Below are 17,612 nucleotides of genomic sequence, written 5' to 3' on the forward strand. Positions count from 1 at the left end.
TGTGCTGGTATCACAGATGTATGTCAGCCTACTTGGCTACATTTTTCAAATCCTTTTTTTGGTTTTTTTTTTTGGTGCTGGGGATCAAATTTAAGGCTCTACTAGGCAAGGGATGTACATTAGGTTGTGTCCTACCTAGTGCACAGGCCCTGTGTACTACAATCATTCAATATTAGTAACTTGTGATTGTCTTATGTCTTAAAACTTTATTCTGCAGTTTTGAACTAAGCTGTCTCTAATTTTTATTCTAGGGGAAGGTGTTTTACCTCGTTGGGAAAAGAAGATGGGGAGGAGTCAGGAAGGGAAGGATGTAAACTTACAAAAAAGTGGAGATTCCTCAGAAGTGGTTAATATTGAAGAAAGGTATGGCTCTTAGAAAAGTACTAAGATGTGAACCCTGTGATGTTTTCCTTATTGAGCCTGCTGTTCAAGAGATCTATGCTCTCCTGTTTCTCTTGAATGTGCTTCAGAGCATTAGGTTGATGATGTAACCCACTGCATACTGTTACGCAAGAAACTGGTGGGGAAATAAGGAAAGTTCAAGTAGCCGTGACCTTGTATTGGAAGAACTGGGTGGAGTTTCCTCACTTACACACACACACACACACACACACACACACACACACACACACACACACCCCTTCTGCTGGATATTGTAACTCGAGCCTGTAAACCTAGCACTGAGGCTACACAGCAGAATCTGAAGATAGCCTGGAATAAACAGAGTGACCTTGATGTGCCCCCTCCTATTTAAAAAAATGTTGCCTTATAGTTAAATACAGTCATGGAAAAAAGGAAAACCAGATGTTGAAACTTCACATTTGATGTCAGTTACAAATTATATTTGCATCATTAGTTAAAGTTAGAGAAATTAAACAATGTTAGTTCAGCTGGGCAGTGGTGGCGATGTCTTTAATTCCGGCATCCTGGAGGCAGAGGCCAGTGGATCTCTAAAGAGTCCAAGGTTGGCCTGGTGTATACAGGAAGTTCCAGGTGGCCAGGGCTACACAGAGAAACCCTGTCCTCAAAGTGAAAACTAAAAGAAGTACTTCAAAGAAAAAGTATCTTTAATTTATTCTTTTATATCTTTGAATTTCTAATATATATTATAGGCCAGATAACTTTTGATTATGGTTTTACTTGACAACCTTTCTTAATTTAAAAATATATACTGAATATGTTATTTAACCTATGTTTAAGGTTAAATAATGACTATGTTAAGGCCTGCACAGCAGGTACCTTTACCTGCCCTGTTTTGTTTTGAGACAGAGTCTCACTGTGTAGCTCTGACTGGCCTCCGACTGCTTTCATGTCTGAATGTGAGGACATCTTGCTCTTTTTCTTTTCTGTTTTCCCTTTGTTCTGGGGTTTGGACTAGGGTCTGGTCCACGTGAGGCCTGCACTCTGCTGTTTAACTCTAACCTGCGCCTGGTCCTGGAGAATGCTGGCTTATAGTGCAGGCTGAGTACTGACTGTTACACTGAGTTGAGTGTTCATGATGTGTTTTTTTTTTTTGTTTGTTTGCTTTTGGCTTTTTTTGTTTGTTTTTCAAGACAGGGTTTCTCTGTGTAGCCCTGGCTGTCCTGGAACTCACTCTGTAGACCAGGCTGGCCTCAAACACAGAAATCCACCTGCCTCTGCCTCCCAAGTCCTGGGATTCATGACGTGGTTTTTTATGACTAGGCCCATCAGAGCTGCCATCAGAGGCAAGCAGCAGACATTTGAGGACTACGTAGAAGAGCAGATCCGACTGGAAGAGCGAGAGCTGAGACAGAAGCAGCTGCGGGTGAGCGGAGCGGTGTGGCCATAGCTATCAGTATTCAAACTGACATGACTTGTGTATTCGAATTAATTAGATTTTGTCATTTTACTTTAGGAAGCAGAAGGACCATTGCTAACAAAAACGAAACCCAAGCAACCATTTTTAAAAAGAGGAGATGGTTTAGCTAGGTTTACTAATGCTAAATCTAAACTTCAAAAGGGAAACGAAAGTAAGCCAGCAAGTACCCAGAGCCCATCGGAGGATCAGTCTGGGTCCAAAGTAGACAGACAGCATTTGCAGAGGAAAACGGCTCTCATCAATAAAGACCTGTGTGCAGACACCCCCACTATTAAAAAGGACAGTAAAGCTAGATCCAGGCCTGGCTTGTCCTCACTTAGGCAGAAACCCAAAGTGACCAAGACCAGTATGAGAGAAAGTCTCTCCCCACCAGGACTTAAAGTACAGATGGGGAAGAAATGTGATGGACAGTTTAGACACCAGGTCAAATCAGAACGAAATGTACAAGCTAATAATAAGGAAAATGTACCTGCATGTATAAAGCCCTGGGATGCTGGCTGCAAGGTGTGGAGTAAGACCCAGGGGAGAGAGAGACTTCCTCTTTCCACAGGACCGGTTGGCTGTGTGGTCTCTAGGAGCCCGATATGTGAGACAGACGGAGAGACGGAATCTTCCCTGGATTTTTCTCTTCAGAAAAAATTAGAGAATTGGGAACGAGAAAAAGAAAAGGAAAACTTGGAATTAGATGAATTTTTATTTTTGGAACGGGCTGCTGATGAAATATCATTTTCTAGTAATTCCTCATTTGTACTGAAAATCTTAGAAAGGGATCAACAGATCTACGAGGGTCACAGGCTGTCTTCTACTCCTGTCAAAGCTGTGCAGCAGCAGAAGGCACAGCAGGCAGATCCTAGGGGTCAGAGGAACCGCAGTGAGACTCCCTGTCATGGTGTTGCACATGAAAACGAGAGTGAATGTGAGGCCATGCTCTTGTCTCGGGGTTCAGGGCCACCTGACGGTTTGAGGGAACTGTCCTGTAAACTTAGTAAGAAAGCCTTCCAAACCAGCATGTCTGAGAACCAGAGCCGATGGGATGCAAGGAATGATGATGTTGCCCACAGCGACAGTAGCACTGAGTCTGAGGAGCAGCATGACATTACCATCAAACCGTCCACCGAGGTTGGGGACAGGGTCTTCAGTAACAGAGAGGACAGTCCACAAGTCTGTGATACCAAAGGACCTTTTAGGGACACTGGGGCTCAAGAAGATAAATGGAGAGATGCAGACCTGGATCTATCTGAAAAGGAGTGTAGCAGTGATGAGTCTGTCATAGTTGAAAACCTGAACAATAAAGTATTGGAACCACTGAGACTGCCCTCTTCTCAAGATGGGAGTAAAATTGACTTCGATGATGAAAGATCTTGGACAGACCTTGAGGAGAATCCATGTGAACACAGTGTTATTCCCAGAGAGGAAGCCATGTATGGTACACCTCAGACACAGTGCCACAGTCAGAGTGAAGGGCATGTTCTGGACAAGACAATAAAAAGGAAAATTGCACCAGTCAAGAAGGGAGAGGACTTCAGCAAGTCTGACAGGAACACAAGCCCTCCTCCTCCATCTGACTTGATGGTAAAATTCTTCCCTTCTTTGAAACCAAAGCCAAAAATAGATTCACACTTAGAAAATGAACCCAAGTTAAACCTGAGTCAAGATCAACCACCAGGTAAGTCAAGGCATGAGAAAATGTTAGAGGGTGTGCTACTACACTGTCATTGTTTTTAATGTGCACGTAATTTTCATGCACTTTATCTTTGGCACAATCAGATTGCCAGCACACCACTCTTGTCCTTTAGGGCATTAAGAGTTAAATAGGAACATTGCAATTCTGCAACAGTGGGTCTGACCCTACCACGGGTCCCAAGTGACTAATGAGTGACTTTTTGGGCTGCGTGGACATAAGCGGACAATGCCTCAGTGGGACACTGCTGTTTCACTGCGCTGCTACTTAGAACGGAACAGTTTGAAAACAATCTCTGAAGCTTTCTGCTAAATATATGTGGCTTGTAGCTGACTGCTAGGAACTGAAACTTAGAAATTACAGATTGTTGATAAGGTGTAGTGTGTGTGTGTGTGTGTGTGTGTGTGTGTGTGTGTGTATCTGCTATACAATTATATTTTTTCCTTGCCTAGATTTGGCATTTCATGATGGTATAAACATTACCATTCATTGCATTTATGCATTCTGAAATAATCTTACATGTAGAAAAGTAAATATATATGTGTGTGTGCATTAAAGCAGTATTTCTACTTCTACTTCTTAGAGCCATTTTCCCATGACTTATTTAAGATACATAAGAATTTGTGTCAGTGTCTGTGCGTGTGTGCATGTGTGTGTGCATGTGTATGTGCGTGCGTATCTGACATAGATATGTGGGTGCCTGAGGAGGCCAGAAGAGGCCTCAGATTCCTGGTGCTGACCACCCAGGTGGTTGTAAGCACCTGTGTGAGTGCTGGGAACCACTTCGGATCCCCGGAAGGATAGCAAGTGCTCTTACTAGCCGCATCCTCACTTCCAGCTCTTTGCTTAAGGTAATATTTTAAGATTGCTCTAACACATAAACTCAGATATGCAGGAAATTTGAATGCTTGAAAATGTAACAAAGCAAAAACATCTATAATTAAAATTTCCAAAGGTAAATTTCATACCATTTTGGGGCTTTCTTTGTAGACACTTCATATGTACTTTTATTGTGATATTGACATGTATACAATGTTCTGTCTACAACATACTTTTATCTTCTTGTATAGACCAGATGTACCTTTCAGGAGGGCAGGACTAAGTGATAGCCAGATTAGGATTGTTGAACTCTAGGGTAAAGCATTCTCTGTTTTGAGACTAGAGAGATGGCTCACAGTTAAAGCACTGCTGTTCTTAGGAAGGATGCAAATGTAGCTCTCAGCACCCACATGAGGTGGCTCACAATGGTTTGTAACTCTAGCTCCAGTTGGTCTAATACCTCTGGTCTCTGTGGGTACCACACTTACATGTATATATCTATATGCAGACTTATATGTACATATAATTTTAAACAATAAAAAGTGTTTCCAAAAATTTCTCTATTTACTTTTTAAATAGCAAATTTAATAATGAAAAAGAATTATGCAACCCCCTTATCTTCCGTGTGTGCGCGCGCGTGCACGCATGTATGTATGCGTGCGTGAGTGTATGTGCGTGTGTGCATGTGTGTGTGTCTGTGTATGTGTGTGCGCGCGCGCGTGTGTGTGCGCGCGCGTGTGTGTTATAGGATACTGACCAGTTCTGTAGGCCGGCCTGAACTTACTGTCTACCTCAAGCTGCCTTTGAACTCTCGATCCGATCCTTTCTCCTTTATTTCCAGAGTGATCAGATCACAAGTGTGGCCATGTCCAGCTGCTGTTTCTTTTGTTTATGTTTGGTTTGGGTATTTGATTAGCCCTTCAGATCTCATGTAAATTAATTCATATTCTATACTTGCTAGTCTTTTTAAAGGATTTGAGTTAAACTGTTTCTTTTTACCTATAGTATCAGTCCTTTGTTGGGCTGGAACTCACTATGTAGACCAAGCTGCCTTTAAATTTAGAGTAATCCTTCTGCCTCTGCTTTCTGAGCACTGAATTACAGGCATGCAGCTGTCCAACCTTGATTCTTTCCTAAGGTTAAACTGTTTGCTTTTACAAAGCCAGCTTCATAATGGCACAGGTTCCATGACAAACCTTCTTGACTGTTGCATTCATAGATAGCTAGTGTTTGGTTGTAAAAAGTTCAGAATTTATGGTCTGTTTTATAGGTGACAGTGTTCGATCTCAGGTTTTAAGAGAGAAAGTTATTGAATTGGAATCAGAAATAGAAAAATTTAAAGCTGAGAACACATCTTTAGCTAAACTTCGTATTGAACGAGAAAGTGCCTTGGAAAAACTGAGGTAAGTTTTCATCTATGAGAAGAGAAAATACAATTATTTGTTTCTTTAAGACTTTGTTCAAAGTTTTGGCAGTTTTCATCTCTTGTAACAGATATAAATGAAAAAGAAGACATATTTCTGTAAATGAAAAGAGGATACATTTCTGTTATATCAGTATATTCTTAGTTCAGGGGAGGTAGCTTCGATGCGAATGCTTACCTTGCATGATGAGGTTTCCTGCATTTGGGTCCCAGCAGCCCTGAGCCTGAGGTGTGTGGCATCACGTTCCTATAACCCCAGGATTTGGGAGTTAATAGCAGGAGAATCAGAAGTTCAAGGTTGCTCTCAACTATATAGGGCATTCAAGACCAGTCTGGATTACATGAGGACCTGTCTCAAAAAATTTATTTTAATTAAATGAACTGACCTAGTTTATCCATATACATTAAAGAGAAACTTTCAGTGGTAAGATGAGTTGAAATTCAAAAAACAGTTTGTAGTTCTGAACCCAGTGGCAACTGGCCAGTATGGTCATTTCCCAGGTTGTTGTTAACAAAGCACTGTGACTTGGGGACCAATAGAAATTTGTGTGTCTAGAAGCTGGAAGGCTGAAGACCAGACCTCTAGCTGGGCTTTGTTACCCACCCACCTTCTGGTGGCTGAGGCAGTGGATCAGTGAGATTTCTGCCTCTGTGGTCTCACGGCCACTTTCCCTTTTGTTTTTATCTCATGTGCTATTTTCTTCTGCATGTCTGATTCTCTGTCTAGGCAGCACCTACCTTCACCTGTCTGTCTGTCTGTCTGTCCCTCTCCCTTTTCCTCCCCTTCCTTCCTTCCTTCCTTCCTTCCTTCCTTCCTTCCTTCCTTCCTTCCTTCCTTCCTTCCTTCTTTCTTTCCTTTCTTTCTTTTTCTTTTTTCTTTTTTCTTTCTGTATGTCTTTCTCTGTTTCTCTCTCTGTCTCTCTGTCTCTGTCTCTCTTTAATTTTTGAGTCTCCCAATGTAGTCAAGACTATTCAATGGTTGAACTCACAAATGTGAGGCTGTGAGTTTAGTCTCCAGTACTGCAAAATAAAATGAAATAAACCATAAAAGCTGGGGATGGTGGCTCAGAACTTCAGCATTTATTTAATATTAAGAGTGAAAACTTCTGATCATCTGGAACCAAGACATTGTGCTAACTGTATGCATTCCCAAAGTCTAAACACTCAAGGATATTTAGCCAGATCTCCCAAAACATGATGAGCCCTTTATTGACACGCCCTGTACACTTACATCAGTCTAGGCATCGTTTGTTTGTCAGTCACAGTGAGGATCATAGTATGCACTATACATATGTATGTCCAAGGTGTAATGCTCTGAGTTCTAAGCATCCTGTTTTTGTGTTATTTTTATTAGATATTTGCTTTATTTACATTGCAAATATTATCCCCTTTCCTCATATCCTCTCTGAAAACCCCCTATCCCTTCCCCCCTCCCCCCTGCTCACCAACCCACCCACTTCCGCCTCCCTGTCCTGGTATTTCCCTACACAGGGGTATCAACCCTTCACAAGACCAAGGGCCTCTCCTCTTATTGATGTCTGAAAAGGCCATCCTCTGCTACATATGTAGCTGGAGGCATGATTCCCTCCATGTGTACTCTTTGGTTGGTGGTTTAGTCCCTGGGAGCTCTGGGGATATTTGTTGGTTCATATTGTTGTTCCTCCTGTGCGGCTGCAAACCCCTTCAGCTCCTTGGGTCCTTTCTCTAGCTCCTACATTGGGGACCCTGTGCTCAGTTCAATGAGCTGAGAGCATCCCCCTCTGTATTTGTCAGGCACTGGCAGAGCCTCTCAGGAGACAGCTATATCAGGTTCCTGTCAGCTAGCACTTGTTGGCATCCGCAGTAGTGTCTGGGTTTGTGTGTAGAGATCCACACATCTCTATATGTGATGGATCCCCAGGTGGAACAGTCTCTAATTGGCCTTTCCTTCTGTCTCTGCTCCACACTTTGTCTCTGAATCTCCTCCCATGGGTATTTTGATCCCCGTTCTAAGAAGGGCCAAAGTATCAGCATTTTGGTCTTCCTTTTTGAGCTTCATGTAGTCTGTGAATTATATCTTGGGTATCCTGAGCTTCTGGGGTAATATCCACTTATCATGAGTGCATATCATGTGTGTTCTTTTGTGGTTGGTTTACCTAATTCAGGATGATATTTTCTAGTTTTATACATTTGCCTAAGAATTTCATGAATTCATTGTTTTTAATAGCTGAGTAGTACTCCATTGTGTAAAGGACCACATTTTCTGTATTCATTCCTCTGTTGAGGGAATCTGGGTTCTTTCCAACTTCTGGCTATTAGAAATATGGCTGCTCTGAACGTAGTGGAGCATGTATCCTTATTACATGTTGAAGTATCTTCTGTGTATATGTCCAGGAGTGGTATAGCAGGGGCCTCTAGTAGTACTATGTCCATTTTCCTGAGGAACCACCAAACTGATTTCCAGAGTGGTTATACCAGCTTGTAATCCCACCAGCAGTGGAGGAGTGTTCATCTTTCTCCACATCCTTGTCAGCATCTGCTGTCCCCTGAGTTTTTCATCTTAGCCATTCTGACTTGTCTGAGGTGGAATTTCAGGGTTGTTTTGATTTACATTTCCCTGATGAGCATACTTTTTAATTTCACCATTTTGTACAGTGGCCAAGCAGACAGTCCAAACTGTAGCATTTACGTGAAGTACATTTTATGCATTTTGTGTTGGCAGTTATGGAGGGCAAAAGCAATAGATTGTTACAATGTATAAATATTTTTGATAAAAGTTTATATTTTATAAAATTATAACACTAGAGCTGTACCTCCAAACTCTTACAGATAATTTAATCAAATAGTGACATGAATTCAGAGGATCTGTGTGGAGCTTTTATCGATCTTATGGGCCCTCTTTTGCAAATCATGACCTTCACTTTGCTGGTTTTATTTATTTATTTATTTTGAGTTTTCTGTTCATTTGTTTTTTTCTCCTAGTCACTTCATTATTTTTCCTAAATTCAATAATATTGGATGATCCTGCGCTCAGCATATTAAAGCCATCGTACCCAGGGAATGGCACTTGAATTAACCATGTAACTACCGTGAAGCTCATCTCTCTCTCTCTCTTTCTCTTTTTAATTTTTAATTTTTTTTATTTTCTATATTCTTTGTTTACATTCTAAATGCTTTCCCCTTTCCTGGTTCCCCCCTCCCCATCGGTCCCATAAGCCTTCTTCCCTCTGCCTATTTCCCAATCACCCCCCTTCCCAATTCCCTGTCCTGGTACTCTCCTATAATGCTGGATCAACTCTTTTCAGAACCAGGGCCCTCTCCTTCCCTCTTTTTGGGTATCATTTGATATGCTAATTGTCTTGAGAATTCAGAGCTTCTGGGATAATTAATATCCACTTATCAGTGATTGCATTCCATGTGTATTCTTTTGTGATTGGGTTACCTCACTTAGGATATTTTCCAGTTCCAACCATTTGCCTAAGAATTTCATGAATTCATTGTTTTTAATTGTTGAGTAGTATTCCATTGTGTAAGTATACCACATTTTCTATATCCATTCCTCCATTGAGGGGCATATGGGTTCTTTGTAGCTTGTGGCTATTATAAATAAGGCTGCTATGAACATAGTGGAGCATGTGTCCTTATTGCATGCTGGGGAATCCTCTGGGTATATGCCCAGGAGAGGTATAGCAAGGTCATCCAGAAGTGTTATGCCCAGTTTTCTGACGAACCGCCAGACTGATTTCTAAAGTGGTTGTACCATCTTGCAATCCCACCAGCAGTGGAGGAGTGTTCCTCTTTCTCCACATCCTCGCCAACACCTGCTGTCTCCTGAGTTTTTAACCTTAGCCATTCTGACTTTGTGAGGTGAAATCTCAGGGTTGTTTTGATTTGCATTTCTCTAATGATTAATAATGTTGAACATTTCTTAAGGTGCTTCTCAGCCATCTGAAGTTCTTCAGGTGAAGATTCTTTGTTTAGCTCTGTACCCCATTTTTTAATAGGGTTATTTGGTTCTCTGGGGTCTGTATATATTAGATATTAGCCCTCTGTCAGATGTAGGCTTGGTGAAGATCCTTTCCCAATTTATTGGTTGCCGTTTTGTCCTTTTGACGGTGTCCTTTGCCTTACAGAAACTGTAATTTTATGAGGCCCCATTTGTTAATTCTTGATCTTAGAGCGTAAGCTATTGGTGTTCTGTTCAGGAACTCTTCCACAGTTTCTTTTCTATTAGTTTCATTGTGTCAGGTTTTATGTAGAGGTTCTTGATCCACTTGGAGTTTAGCTTAGTACAAGGAGGTAAGAATGGATCAATTCACATTTTTCTGCATGCTGACCTCCAGTTGAACTAGCATCATTTGTTGAAAAGGCTATCTTTTTTTCCACTGGATGTTTTCAGCTCCTTTGTCGAAGATCAAGTGACCATGGGTATGTGGGTTCATTTCTGGGTCTTCAGTCCTATTCCATTGATCCACTTGCCTGCCATTGTACCAATACCATGCAGTTTTTAACACTATTGTTCTGTAGTAATGTTTGAGGTCTGGGATACAGATTCCCCCAGAAGTTCTTTTACTGTTGAGAAAAGTTTTAGCTATCCTGGGTTTTTTGTTATTCCAGATGAATTTGAGAATTGCTTTTTCTAACTCTATGAAGAACTGAGTTGGGATTTTGATGGGGATTGCGCTGAATCTGTAGATTGCTTTTGGCAAGATGGCCATTTCAACTATATTAATCCTGCCAATCCACGAGCATGGCAGATTTTTGTATTTTCTGAGGTCTTCCATTTCCTTCTTCAGAGTCTTGTAGTTCTTGTCATACAGATCTTTCACATGTTTGGTAAGAGTCACCCCAAGGTACTTTATACTGTTTGTGGCTATTGTGAAGGGTGTCATTTCCCTAATTTCTTTCTCAACCTGCTTATCCTTTGAATATAGGAAGGCTACTGATTTGCTTGAGTTGATTTTGTAACCAGCCACTTTGCTGAAGTTGTTTATCAGCTGTAGGAGTTGGAGTTCTATGGTAGAGTTTTTTGGGTCACTTAAGTATACTATCATATCATCTGCAAATAGTGATAGTTTGATTTCTTCCTTTCCAATTTGTATCCCTTTGACCTCCTTATGTTGTCTAATTGCTCTAGCTAGGACTTCAAGAACTATATTGAAAAGATATGCAGAGAGGGGGCAGCCTTGTCTAGTCCTTGATTTTAGTGGGATTGCTTCAAGTTTCTCTCCATTTAGTTTGATGTTGGCTACTGTTTTGCTGTATATTGCTTTTACTATGTTTAGGTATGGGCCTTGAATTCCTGTTCTTTCCAAGACTTTAAGCATGAAAGGATGCTGAATTTTGTCAAATGCTTTTTCAGCATCTAATGAAATGACCATGTGGTTTTTTTTTTTTTTTGAGTTTGTTTATGTAGTGGATTACATTGATAGATTTCCGTATATTGAACCATCCCTGCATCCTTGGGATGAAGCCTACTTGATCAGGGTGGATGATCATTTTGATGTGTTCTTGGATTCTGTGGGCAAGAATTTTATTGAGTACTTTTGCGTTGATATTCATTAGGGAAATTGGCCTGAAGTTTTCTTTCTTTGTTGGATCTTTGTGTGGTTTTGGTATCAGCGTAATTGTGGCTTCATAGAACCAATTGGGTAGTGTTCCTTCTGTTTATATTTTGTGGAATAGTTTTAAGAGTATTGGTGTTAAGTCTTCTTTGAAGGACTGATAGAATTCTGCACTAAAACCATCTGGTCCTGTGCTTGTTTTGGTTGGAAGACTTTCTATGACCCCTTCTATTTCTTTAGGGGTTATGGGACCGTTTAGATGATCTATTTGATCCTGATTTAATTTTGGTATTTGGTATCTGTCTAAGATTGTCCATTTCCTCCAGATTCTTCAGTTGTGTTGAGTATAGGCTTTTGTAGTAGGATCTGATGATTTTTGAATTTCCTCAGTTTCTGTTGTTATATCTCCCTTTTCATTTCTAATTTTGTTAATTTGGATACTGTCTCTGTGCCCTTTGGTTAGTCTGGCTAAGGGTTTATCTATCTTGTTGATTTTCTCAAAGAACCAGCTCCGGGTTTTGTTGATTCTATGTATGGTTCTCTTTGTTTCAACTTGATTGATTTCAGCCCTGAGTTTGATGATTTCCTCTCATCTTCTTCTCCTGGGTGAATTAGCTTCTTTTTGTTCCAGGGCGTTCAGTTGTGCCTTTAAGCTTCTAGTGTATTCTCTCTCCATTTTCTTTTTGGAGGCACTCAGGGCTATGAGTTTTCCTCTTAGTACTGCTTTCATTGTGTCCCATAGATTTGGGTATGTTGTGCCTTCATTTTCGTTAAATTCTAAAAAGTCTTTGATTTCTTTATTTCTTCCTTGACCAAAGTATCATTGAGTATTGTTCAGTTTCCATGTGTATGTGGGCCTTTCTGTTGTTTTTGTTCCTGTTGAAGACCACTTTTACTCCATAGTGATCTGATAGGAGGCATGGGATTATTTCGATCTTCTTATATTTGTTGAGGTCTGTCTTGTGACCAATCATATGATCTATTTTGGAGAAGGTACCATGAGGTGCTGAGAAAAGGGTATATTCTTTTGCTTTAGGATGGAATGTTCTATAGATATGTATTAAATCCAATTGATCCAAAGCTTCATTTAGTTTCACTGTGTCCCTGTTTAGTTTCTGTTTTCCTGATTGGACCATTGAGGAGAGTGGGGTGTTGAAGTCATCCACAATTATTGTGTTAGGTGCAATGTGTGCTTTGAGCTGAAAAGTAAAGTTTCTTTTATGAATGAGGGTGCCCTTGCATTTGGAGCATAGATGTTCAGAATTGAGAGTTCTTCTTGGTGGATTTTTCCTTTGACCAGCAAGAAGTATCTTTCCATGTCTCTTTTGATGACTTTTGGTTGAAAGTCAATTTTATCTGATATTAGAATGGCTACTCCAGCTTGTTTCCTGAGACTATTTGCTTGTAGAATTGTCTTCCAGCCTTTTACTCTAAGGTAGTTTTTGTCTTTGAGACTGAGGTGTGTTTCCTGTATGCAGCAAATTGTAAGGTCCTGTTTACATATCCAGTCTGTTAGTCTATGTCTTTTTATTGGGGAATTGAGTCCATTGATGTTAAGAGATATTAAGGAATAGTGATTATTGCTTCCTGTCATTTTTGATGTTAACTTTATATTTGAGTGGTTATCTTCTTTTGGGTTTGATGAAAGAAGGTTATTGTCTTGCTTTTTCCAGGGTGTGGCTTCCCTCCTTGTATTGGTGTTTTCCCCCTGTTATCCTTTGTAGGGCCGGGTTTGTGGAAAGATATTGTGTAAAATTGGTTTTTCATGGAATATCTTGGTTTCTCCAACTATAGTAATTGAGAGTTTCGCTGGGTATAGTAGTCTTGGCTGGCATTTGTGTTCTCTTAGAGTCTGTATGAGATCTGCCCAGGATCTTCTAGCTTACATGGTCTTTGGTGAGAAGTCTGGTGTAATTCTGATACGTATTCCTCTATATGTTACTTGGCCTTTTTCTCTTACTGCCTTTAATATTCTTTCTTTGTTTAATACATTTGGGGTTTTGATTATTATGTGACAGGATGTATTTCTGTTCTGGTCCAGTCTGTTTGGAGTTCTGTAGGCTTCTTGTATATTCATGGGCATCTCTCTCTTTAGGTTAGGGAAGTTTTCTTCCATAATTTTGTTGAAGATATTTGCTGTAATAGTATGTTGTTTTATATTACTTTAAAATGTCAGTTAATTGCCATGGAAAAGGACACTAGAAAAAAATTAACATTGAATTGTGTAAACATAACATTAAAATAAAATACCTACTACTTTTTTTCAATATATTTTTTATTTACATTTCAAATGATTTCCCCTTTCCTAGCCCCCCCACTCCCAGAAAGTCCCGTAAGCCCCCTTCTCTCCCCCTGTCCTCCCACCCACCCCTTCCCACTTCCCCGTTCTGGTTTTGCTGAATACTGCTTCACTGAGTCTTTCCAGAACAAGGGGTCACTCTTCCTTTCTTCTTGTACCTCATTTGATGTGTAGAATACCTACTACTTTTGAGGTACATGTGACTACCTTTGTTGTTTCCCATATACACATAGAAAGTGATGTTTAAAATGGGGATTTAGCATTACAAACTCACATGGTATTTTATACTCATTACACAGAATTTTTCAGAAATAGAAGCCAACCTTTAAACAAATTTGGAGGTCATGGCATATTCACACTGTTATGCTGAAAATCCACTAATTTTTTTATAGTTTAATATTATATGTATATATTTCAGTCAGATTTAAAATTTGCAAGGAAACTGGATACTTTAGAATGGGACCCTATGCATACAAATGAAATGGGCCTTTATAGCATTCTAAGAAAAAGGATGCTTTATAATCATAAATTACCACAAATATACAATGTTTAAAATAGATTAAAATTTGAATAAACCAGTAAATCAAAAAAGTGGTGGCTCAGCCTTGTAGTCCCAGCACTGAGGAAACTGAGGCAGGAGGATGCCACAAATGTGAGGCTACCATGGGTATAACAGAATGACAGAACGAGACCCTGTGCCAATCCCTACACCCCAAACCAACCAACCAAAACCCCAGAGCCATGCCTTTCCAGCGTGCTTGCTGGTGTTTAGTTGTACCAGTTTCTGGAACTTGCTCTCTTCTGGCTAGACAGGGTACTTTGCATGATTTCATTCAGTTTAGATTGCTGAGGGCCGTCTCACAGCCTCCAAATGGTAGGGATGCTCTATTCATATTTGGGAAGGATGAGCTCTTGCAGTTGGGTGGTGCTCTCTGTGTGCCTGTTAGGTTTAACTGGTGTATGAATCCACCCTTGAGGGAGTAGAAAAGGTATGTTTAACCAAGGGGTAGGATGTATTCTTCTTACTCATTGCTTACTCTTTTTTTGAGATTATAACCGAATTACAGTATTTCTCCCTCCCTTTTTCCCTTCTGTCCAAACACTTCCACATACCCCTCCTTCCTCTTTTAAATTCATGGCCTTCTTTTCATTGTTATTGCATTCATGTGTGTATATACATGTGTATTCCTAAATACAACTTGCTCAGTCTGTCTGTCTGTCAGTTACTCATATGTGTGTTTTCAGGGCTGACCGTTTGGTACTGGATGACTTTCCCGTGTGCCTTTCCGTGGGGAAGACTGTTTTTTCTGCTCTCAGCCTCACTCTTGTTCAGTTCATGGTTTTTCCGTAGTTATGTCAGTAGACTATGGGTATGGCTTCACATTGTTAGAAGACACAATCTCACAGCAGACTCCCTGATGTCTGGTGCTTAGTCTTTCTGCTCCCTCTGTCACCATGTCCCCTGAGCACTGGGTGCTAGAGTGCTTTGTAGATATGTCCCCTGGGCCTGGGGTCCACAATTCTGCATTTTGACTAGCTGTGGTTTTCTGTAGTGGTCTCTGTCCAGCTTACTTCTTGAGCTGCAGTGCCTACTGCAGTGAACAGAAGGTAAATGCTAGTACTTGTAGTTTCCTTTTAGACACCTGTGGGCTGTGTGCCCCTGGAGTGGGGTGAGAGCTGGGATCGGCTTACACCCCAGCACCCTCAGGTTTTGCAGCCAGTCTCCTACAGTATGGGCATTCTGTGGGTTTAAGGCAGCCACTCTTTTGGGCCAAGTTTGTTTCCTGAGGGTATTTTCTATGTCGTAGAACAGTGTCTGTGGAGTTCCAGATATGAGAATATGAATGGATTTCTGACCCATAGAGCAGTTTAATTTCAGATCCTAGCTCCCTGGGAGATATGAAATCCTTTTCCAAAGCAAGACTACGGTGCATAGTTCAGGTTATGTATTTTGTGGATTATAAATCTGTGAGAACTGAAACTGGCCAGCAGATAGTGCTGAGGAAACATGTCCTGACAAGAAGGGCTGCCTAGGTCTGCATTCTTAAGGGAGAGGGCCACAGTTCCAGCCCAGCCATCCAGTTCTGAGTCTTAGGCTGCCTTTAATGTCTCCCTTAATCCACTCTGCGAGCACCACTGTGTGAGTGCACTCCAGTCTTCCACATTTATTACATTTTTTTAAAAATTATTTTTACATTTGTTATTGTGTGTGCTTCTTGTTTTCTTCCTAATGCTTCTAATGTGTCATACATTTATTTATTTTTCGCTATTTGTGTGTGTATCATGTATATGTTGTGAGGTTTGTTCATGACATGGTACTAGTGTGGTCAGAGGACAGTTTCAGGACTCTGTCCTCTTTCCACCATGGGATCCAACTCGGCATCAGATTTGTGCAGTGCCCTTTCACCTGTGGAGCCGTCTGCTGGTGCTGTTTCTGAGAGGCTGTGCCATCTCACTTCCTACATTCACAGTGGGCACCTAGTAGATGCTTGATGAATGAATGTTAGGGCAAGTGAACTGGCTAACCTTTGAGGCCAGTGGATCATAGGTGGATTTACTTATTTACTTATTTTTTAGCAGTGGGGATTATAGCATAGGGCTTTTTTGTTTGTTTGTTTATTTGTTTTGTTAAGTTTTGTGATGAAGGGTCTCTCAGTGTTGCACAGGCTGGAGCTGAGTCTTTCTGTACTCAAGGGATCCTATATCTACCCTCAGCCACCAAATGTTAGGAACGACAGCTTATGCTATTATACTTGGGTGCACATAGGTCATTATACTGAGACTGTCCCATGACAATGTGGTATGTTCATTGTAGGAAAGAAATTGCTGACTTTGAACAACAAAAAGCAAGAGAACTGGCTCGAATAGAAGAGTATAGAAAGGAGGAGACAAAGAAACTACAAAAGGAGCGCAAAGTCTTCGAGAAGTACACAGCAGCTGCAAGAACATTCCCAGATAAAAAGGAGCGCGAAGAAATACAGGTACCTGGCTTTCTACCACACTCCAGTTCATAAAGACAGCAATCTCATAAGACCCCATTACAGTTCTTTGATGTTTCAGAAACAAAGTATGAGCTGGGTATCATGTATGCCACTAATTCAAGCTCTTAGAAGGCTGAGGGGGAAGAGGCTAGAGGGTGAAAGCCTGTCTCAAGACGGGGATGGGTAGGGAGAAAAATGGGTATCACAGTGTGACTGACAGATGCAGTTGCCAGTCCTTTTGTCAATAAGAGTTCTTGCAGAGGCCCTGGGGACCAAGAACCCAGAACATGGATGTACATCAGTTCAGGTCAGGCCTTCAGTTTGACCATTGCACAGTGACTGCTGTTAGTTCTTTTCATTCATAGCAGTTTTATGCCTATGTACTAACTAGCGATTTAGGTCCAAAACTTAGAAAGTGAGAGGGCAAGTAGTGGTTCTGCTCATCTTAGAGGTGAGTATGGGCATGGCAGAGGAAAGTAGCAATTAAAAACAATGAATGCACTTTTTAAATTTTATTTTTTACATGTATTTGCCTGCATGTATTTGCCTGCATGTATGTATGTGCATTATATATGTGCAATGCCCCTGGAGATCAGAAAAGAGTGTCAGATCTCCTGGCACTAGGGTTACAGATGGTTATGAGCCACCAAGTGGGTGCTGGGAATCTAAGCAGATCTTCTGGAAGAACAGCTGGTGCTCTTCCTTACTGAGCTGTCTCTCTAGAACTAGAAACCTAGGAAAAACCAGATTAATGTATCTATACACTGACACATGCAAAGCTTCTAAGGAAACTCATTTAGCTAAGTATAAAAGCCAGCATATATGTTAGACTAAGTTAAACACCCCAGCTTACCAACACAGTTTTACATAGCTGTACCTGTGCTGCATACAATGTGAGCTCACAATCTGCCTTCCACAGTTCTCATGTTGCATGGCACCAGAGGGCAATGTTGCCTCTCATTTGCACACCTGCAGTGTTAGTTGTCTGCCAGGAGCCATCTGGGATACTCTAAAGACTAGCAGGTA

The 17,612-nt window shown here is 40.9% G+C and overlaps 1 protein-coding gene across 2 annotated transcripts in view; it reads left to right on the forward strand.

The window, feature by feature from the left end:
* The window catches only part of Cenpj (centromere protein J), a 59,658-nt gene that overhangs the window by 20,073 nt on the left and 21,973 nt on the right, over window positions 1-17,612 (forward strand). For both annotated transcript variants that reach the window (XM_052191359.1, XM_052191358.1), the window contains 5 exons: window positions 252-363; window positions 1,684-1,786; window positions 1,877-3,506; window positions 5,611-5,743; window positions 16,421-16,586. In XM_052191359.1, the coding sequence (XP_052047319.1) occupies window positions 252-363; window positions 1,684-1,786; window positions 1,877-3,506; window positions 5,611-5,743; window positions 16,421-16,586 (2,144 nt within the window). The remainder of the gene's footprint in view (window positions 1-251; window positions 364-1,683; window positions 1,787-1,876; window positions 3,507-5,610; window positions 5,744-16,420; window positions 16,587-17,612) is intronic.

The sequence above is a fragment of the Apodemus sylvaticus genome, chromosome 8 (genome assembly GCF_947179515.1).
Source record: "Apodemus sylvaticus chromosome 8, mApoSyl1.1, whole genome shotgun sequence".
Classification (NCBI taxonomy): Eukaryota; Metazoa; Chordata; class Mammalia; order Rodentia; family Muridae; genus Apodemus; species Apodemus sylvaticus.